General features: G+C 43.6%; 1 protein-coding gene and 1 long non-coding RNA gene across 4 annotated transcripts in view; both read right to left on the bottom strand.

The window, feature by feature from the left end:
- The window catches only part of LOC119269103 (malate dehydrogenase, cytoplasmic-like), a 3,600-nt gene extending 3,435 nt beyond the window's left edge, over nucleotides 1-165 (bottom strand). Inside the window, exon 1 of the mRNA XM_037550863.1 lies at nucleotides 12-165. Coding sequence (XP_037406760.1) covers nucleotides 12-57 — 46 coding nt within the window. The 5' untranslated portion in view covers nucleotides 58-165. The remainder of the gene's footprint in view (nucleotides 1-11) is intronic.
- A 1,711-nt stretch (nucleotides 166-1,876) lies between these two features.
- Nucleotides 1,877-6,664, bottom strand: LOC119269114. Of its 3 annotated transcripts, none has more exons than XR_005133467.1 (5): nucleotides 6,076-6,664; nucleotides 3,059-4,696; nucleotides 2,877-2,969; nucleotides 2,722-2,809; nucleotides 1,877-2,196 (listed from the first exon to the last, which is right to left on the bottom strand). It is a non-coding gene; the product is annotated as an uncharacterized LOC119269114 (long non-coding RNA). The 3 variants fall into 3 exon arrangements; XR_005133468.1 differs by having other exon boundaries at nucleotides 2,722-2,781; XR_005133465.1 differs by having other exon boundaries at nucleotides 2,722-2,969.
- Between the last annotated feature and the right edge of the window lie 471 nt (nucleotides 6,665-7,135).

Genomic DNA, 7,135 nt, shown 5'->3' with positions numbered 1-7,135 from the left:
CGACGCTGTACCTGCGGCGCCGGTGACGAGCACGCGCATCGGTTCCTTCGCCGCCATTGGAGCCGGGGGGTAGATTCTGGACACGGGGATAGGGAGAGTGGTTTAGGAGGAGGCGACGACAACGGGAGAGATGGTGAGACGAGGCGAATGGGTGGCCGTTATTTAAGCTTGGTGGGATGGACTCCTCGCTACTGGAAACCTGTGTGCTACCGGGCTCATACCATCGTATACGATAGCCAAAGCTTTCTTTAGTGGCAGACAGTGGGTCCGACATTAGTTTGGCCCGTATTGTCAGTGTGGTTGTCTGGATTCCATTGCGTTCGTCGGGTCGAGGCAAAGTGACGCCGTGGGGGCCGGCCATGGCTTGGACGATAAGATTTAGGAAAAGCGACGGAGAAGCTAGATTTAGGAAAAGCAACGGAGAAGCTAACGGTGGGGGCCTTCCTAACAGTTCGACATTTTTGCCAACTTGGCAAGTTAACTAGTAGTTTTTTTTTTTTGAGCTTAAGTTAACTAGTAGTTGGGGCGCCACCGGGTGGCGCCTCCTTAAAGGAACTTAGGCGGTGCCAGATAGAGGGCGCCCCTTTCACTTTCCTATCATAAAATTGATAATGCATATTACAGAAGTTATTTTTTAGAACTTTACATTACAGAGGTGGTTTAGCAAGCTCTTCCACCCAGAGCAAACCCAAAAGGGGAAACCAGCAGACCAAAACACCCTACAGGCCTTCAACGGCCAGCAACAGCAAGAACAAGTACATTGTGCTATCATTAGAGTTGATCTTCCCTAAAAGGTCGTGTATAAACAGAAGAAAGTTTACACATCAATGGCCTGAATACTCTCTTTCATGATCGGGAGCATCAGCAACTCCACGGTTGACAAGGTCACCCTTGATCGCCACTGCCTGCTCGTCATGGAGCCTGGGAGCATATCTTTGACATTTGTCCATGTAAAAATGATCATTTAAAACTCATAACGATTCATAAACATATATGTGATTTCAAATATAATGTTCCTTTACATTGTAGAAACCATAGTGGACTAATAAAATAGGACTCACATACTTATGAACTAAAGCTAACTAAAGATCTGACTATCTCTCTCTCCAAGCTTACGAAGCTATGCAAGCGCCACACTTTGTTGCCCCACGGTTTCTTTTCTACATATGCACCTACTTTTTTCTATGCCTACTACCTATAGTTGAATAGCTCGATTAATATATATACATATTAGACATGTTGAAAAGAGAAGTAATATTACTCTGTATCAATAGTATTTAGTTGAACAACCACTACATTAATACACGCATCACTGTACCACCTCTGTACCAATATTTGTAGCAATGTGGCAGCACTTGTCTCAAGGCTTTCGGTTAAATCTCTGACAGCCACTATATCTAATATCTCGACTATAATATGTGAGCCACAGAATAATATAAATAGTTGTTGGGGCGCCCCCTTGTGGCGCCTCCTGAGAGGTGGTTGTGCTTTGCCAGGTAGGAGGCGACTATTTCACCCTTTTTTTCTTATTCTGGGTAGCACATGAATATTTTTTGTCAACCGTGCTTGTGCTCGGCCAATTGAAAGCACAATCTACATCGAGTGTTGATGCAGTACATGGTTCACATATTATAAGAAAAAGAATACATTTGTTTGCATTCGGCATGCATCAGATGAAGTACAACAACTGAGCTTGGCATATAATGCCATGCGAGAATTCTGGTCGAAGTACCAACCTAGACAGATGTGGATACAACTCCAAACCTATCCTCGAAAAAAGATATCAAGCTAAGTAACTAAGCTAAGGATCATTCTTTAGCAGCAGATCAGTGTAAGTTCAAGACCATAGTACCATTTCTCCTTGTAACTCCTAAGCTTGAGAACACACAAATGCTTCTATAAAACCTTGAGACCAGCACTAACATTGCAAACCATGTCAGATAACCCTACTAACAGAAACCAATAGAATCAGAAAACAAACATCAACTAACCACAAGTACTGAACACCACAAGGCAAAGAATCAAAAATAAAATGATATATCACGACACTGCAACTTTATTTCTTTACAGCTATTGGGTATATCACTTAACCGAAAGGGAAAGTCTGCCACAAATAAGATATCAGCAGCTGGCCACCGAAACAGAGCTAAATTAATTCGCCATACAGCAGATTAGTTATATCATGTGTGAATTGACCTGAAAAGATAATTACAGAAGAAAATAAGTATGAAACTATCTAGCCGACAATGAAGAAAGATTTGTAGATACTGAAAGCATACAGAAGGTTTCTTGGTAGCTAAAGATAGCAATTTGTTTTGCACTTTGTTGGTAGTTTCATGGAAACATGAGTTATCTCTAGTTGTTCACTGAGTCCTATTTCATTGTTTCAGCTACGAAGTCAGTTTTTGAATTGCTACCTACCTCAAATATGAGGTGGTATATTTTTTTCTAAATGCAGGGTTTTCTTGTACCGATAGGAAGAGAACACTGCAGATTCCTAGGCAAATTTTGATTCACAAAACGTCACTGATCCTATTCAAATTGACAAACTGAAAAGCAATGAGAACACGGGGAAGGAGCACTAAGAAACAAGTCTTATATCTTTTAAGCAAATGATCAGACCAAATTAAGCACAAGGCAATCCCATGTGAAAAGATGAAGATGCAACAAATAAGCTAGATCATCGGAACATAGTAATAAGATTAGAGGAGCTACACTTACATGGGCAAGCTTAGCCTGATCCTGCTACTGTCGACACATGGCATATTAGGAGAGGATGATCTTGGAGGAAAGGTAAAATTTACAAGGTCTGATCACAACCACAGTTTGTTATGCTCCATATACTACTACATTATTATGCAAGGGCAGTGTGTTACCTCTTGTTATGATCCTCTCACAGAGACACGGTTCACTCCAGACAACTTTAATCCTTGGCTTTATGGCACAGTGGCATTTACAATGGCAGCTATCTGAATAGTCGAGCCAATCAGTGTGTCGAACACAACATCATTAAAAAAACTTGGGACAATGGCACTTGCTACTCGGTGTACATACATACCTTCATCTCACTGATGCAAATCAAGTCATCGACCCTCACCACTTCCATAATGTGTCTATTACTGGAACTCTAGTAAGACGGAATGCAAACACAAGAGGACTGCAATCAGCATAAGCCTAGAAAGATTAGTCGTATTAGAAATAACAATCAGATTATGATAATATGATTACAACAATGCATTGACAACCAAGACTGGAGTTAACCAAGAATACGACAGAATTGCATGGCTCTCAAATAGTGCCCATTATTGTCTGCCATCTATTTTTGCTGGAAAACCATCAATTCAAGACAAATTTACATCTTCCACATAAATCATTGACGTATCATCTAAGAATATTTGAACAACTGAGATGGATGATTCATTGACCTTAGACATAGTGCCACTTTTACGAGCAGATATGCAAAGAAATCATGTTGATCCTATTACATGCCGCTTTGGTAGTAGCATAGAAGATTCCACCAAAACAGAAAGGCTAAGAACGCAAGCATAGAAGAATCCACCAAAGCAAAGAACATGGATAATAATCAAGCTTGATTGATAAAGAAGGAATGTGCATATCTAGCAAGTGGACCGTAACGTCTTGGGGCCAAAAAAATAGAAAAACGATCTTGATATATTGTTTGGAAACTTTACCAGCCAGGCAGGCAGCCAGGATAAGCTCATTAGTTAAAATAAGGGTAATGTGTAAGAAAATCTAACATATACGAAATAAATGACAATAGTGCATAATTAGCCCAGCTCTTCCTACAATGTAGTAGGCCTCTAACTAAATATATACAAGTTTTTTGTTAAACCAAAAGGTGTTTTTCCTTTTCATATAAAAGGATGACTCTTAAACCTGTACACGCGGCTGAATTAGAATATTGAAAGTTGTTCAAACAGTGAGAACCCTACACACCCAAACATGCAGCCAAAGAGTAAATTACTTAATGGGCAACCTCACTTGCAGGGCAGCACAATATGAATAGTCGTCTACTAGTTTTGCAACCAAAGTAGTACTCCCTCCGTCCAAAAAATAATGTCGCCAGCATAGTCCATTGGCATTTTTACAAAAAAAGAGTCCTCTGTAAACCTCACGCTAATTACCCCCTTTCCTTCTTCCTCCGTCCCCCGTCGCTCGCGGCAGCAGCCTAGGACCCAGCCACCAACGGCACTCAGCCTCATCAACTGTCGCGCGGGCAAGGCCCATCTACGCCGCCGAAGGTGCCCCTGCCCATCTGTGCCGCATGCCAACGAGCGATGTCCATGATTTGACGCGATCAAGTACTCCAGGGCTTTGGATTTATTTGAATTTATTTGGAATAATATCAATAGGGATACTACAAGGACTAAGAAGAAGCTGAATTTATTTAACATACTTAGCCTCATCTATAAATTAGAAATTAGCTACCAAACGTCTTTTATGGTCATTCAAGGAACATCATTCACAAGCACATAATTTCTAAATTACCATAGGAGTAATTGGCTTTGAAAATTTTAACCTGCCACATTCTTGATTTCTCAATGTAACACAAGCAGTGCATAAATTGGATTATTCTGTGGTGAACATTTTGTTATAAGTGTTGACTAAATTCAGAAATGTGTGTGTGCCTGCAGTACAGCCGTAGCATCAATCTGTACAATAATTGTGAGTGTACCTGCAGTAGTAGCAATATCCAGTTAACTCAATGCCATAACCAAGTGTACATGAGCACTATTCAACTCTATTTCTGTGTGTATCCATCACAAATTGTGAAAATGTGAAATTCAGTTAGAGCAAAGTGTCCATCACTGATATCTATGGAGCAAAGAAATTCAGTTAGAGCAAGTGTTGTTTTTTTCTCCCCTCACACTTCACATTAACTTCATTTTTACACTTCAAAGCAAAGAAATGGAAAGAAAGAGAAAGAATGCACAAGTTTTAGTGTTCAGGTTTGTTTGAGAGCACAACACATGTTTGCAAAGAAGCTTAATTAAACTTTGAGTGGGCAGTTTGGCCAAAAGTTTCAGAGTAAACAAGTAAACAAGTAAACAACAGAAGCTTCATGCCAGGCTAGTAAAAACACAGGGTTACTTGATTATAAAAATGACTTAAACTCAAGTTCAGTTACATAATGAGAACAAAATTTCTGAAGGAAGAATAATCATATTTAAAAAAAAAACATAATTTAATTTCTGAAGGCAGAATAATCCATACTCCTGCCAAGTACAGATGGAGGACCATTCAAATTTCAATTACTCAGTCAAAATTCATTTAAATTTTCTGGAAACAGCCTCTTACAGAAATGTAGGGAAAGGCTACGTACTATAGACCCAAAGTGGTCGGACCCTTCCCTGGACCCTGCGCAAGCGGGAGCTACATGCACCAGGTTGCCCTTAGTCAAAATTCATTTAAATTTTCTTAAGATTATTTCCATCAAATTTGCTTTAGGACTAATTTGACACAACAACTGACACTTTTAAGTTACTCTTCCTCAAAATATTGTCTAACTTAGATGGACTGCAGTAATGGCCAAATTTATTGAGCACACATCGAGTAGCTACACATCCAATACTTTCACTTTGACTGAATTTGTTGAGTATGTACACATTCAATACTTTCACTCTTGATTGAATGTTTCAGAATTCAGTTCACTGACAAACATGATTATAATAGGAATAGGGTGTAATGTGAACAGGGTGTAGTTTCAGAATTCAGATCCTACTACTCCATAATTCAGATCCTTTGTGCACTCTTCAGTCAACTTATATTCAGAATCACAAGCACAAGCAACTTCAGTCAAAAACTTCAGTCAAGCAACCTTACAGCGCAGCCGATGATGCCGGCACAAGCAACTTCAGTCAAAATCTTTCAGTTTTGACAGTCAAAACAATAATAAGTAGGCCTCAAGCCTTGCAATTTTTGAGAAGCATTGTCCAGTGTGAAATGAGCTCATGAATTCAGTTAACAATGAACCTGAATCTATGTCTAATCTATGTCTACGGTGAAGGGACAGAGAGAAAATATGGGGCTTTGAGGAGGGAGGGGGAGACTGACACGGCGAGAAGGCGCCGACGAGGGGGGCGACGCCCCAGAGCACCACCGCCTGCCGGATCCAGTGCTCCACGTCCAGCAGCTGGTCCAGCAATCAAACTTGCAAGCATGCAAAGGCAAATTAGAATCCCATGGAGTAGCGATGCATGGTTTGGTCGTTCAAGAGCTAGGAGACGCGCCGGCGGCAGTAGCAGCAGAAGGCGCTGACGAGGCGGAGGTGAGCGGCAGTGCGGGTGACGCGATAGAGCGAACGGCGGTGCGGGGAGAGGAATATGCCGAGGAGCGGCGACTGGGCACGAGGATGAATATCCAGATCGAGCCTGCCGCCGCTGGTGGGCATCGGCGTCTGCCCCTCCGTCAGCCCAGGACGCGCGACGAAGACGATAGGTCGGGCCCCTCGCCGGACAGCACGCCATCCGGTTTTGGCGGCGGCGGAGGGAGGCAGCGTCCCCAGGCGCCGCGCGATGGGCCGCTTCGCCGACCTCAACCATGGGTGGTGGGTGGGAGCGTCGCCCAGGCGGCTGTGGCGGCGCTGGAGAGGGAGGAGGGGGCGCTGGAGGCGAAGGGAGGCGGAGGACGTGCGGTGCGAGGGTTTCGCTTGACAGCTTTTCCTTTTTTTCCCTCTTATTTCCTGCAACCCATACATTTGACGTGTGCCACGTGGCACGCATGAGCAAGCCTCCTTGATGCACATCTTATTGTTTTGAATAAGGGAAATGTTTGGAGACGGTGCGCCGGCCGAAGCTTCGACCGGTCGCCCGCTACCTCGTGCTCCTGTGTCGATGAGACCTACATCCGCACCCCATCTGCTGCTGCCCAATCTCGCAGGCGAGGCCGCCGTCCACCCCCGCATCGCGTCCCTACCCCGCTGCAGCCCAATCTCACCGGCAAGGCCGCCGTCTACCCCCGCATCGACCTCTACCTGCGGCAGCCCAATCTCCCCGGCGAGGCCACCGTCCACTGCACGGCCGGCGATTTCCCCACGCGCACGACACGTCCACCCCCTACCTACAGTATTCACGCGCGCGCATCCCCTCCCCCTCCTTCCGGGCTGTGTTTGGGC

This window comes from Triticum dicoccoides, chromosome 1A (genome assembly GCF_002162155.2).
Source record: "Triticum dicoccoides isolate Atlit2015 ecotype Zavitan chromosome 1A, WEW_v2.0, whole genome shotgun sequence".
Taxonomy (NCBI): Eukaryota; Viridiplantae; Streptophyta; class Magnoliopsida; order Poales; family Poaceae; genus Triticum; species Triticum dicoccoides.
The sequence above is the reverse complement of the archived record's forward strand: the minus strand, read 5'-3'. Positions and strand labels throughout refer to the sequence as shown.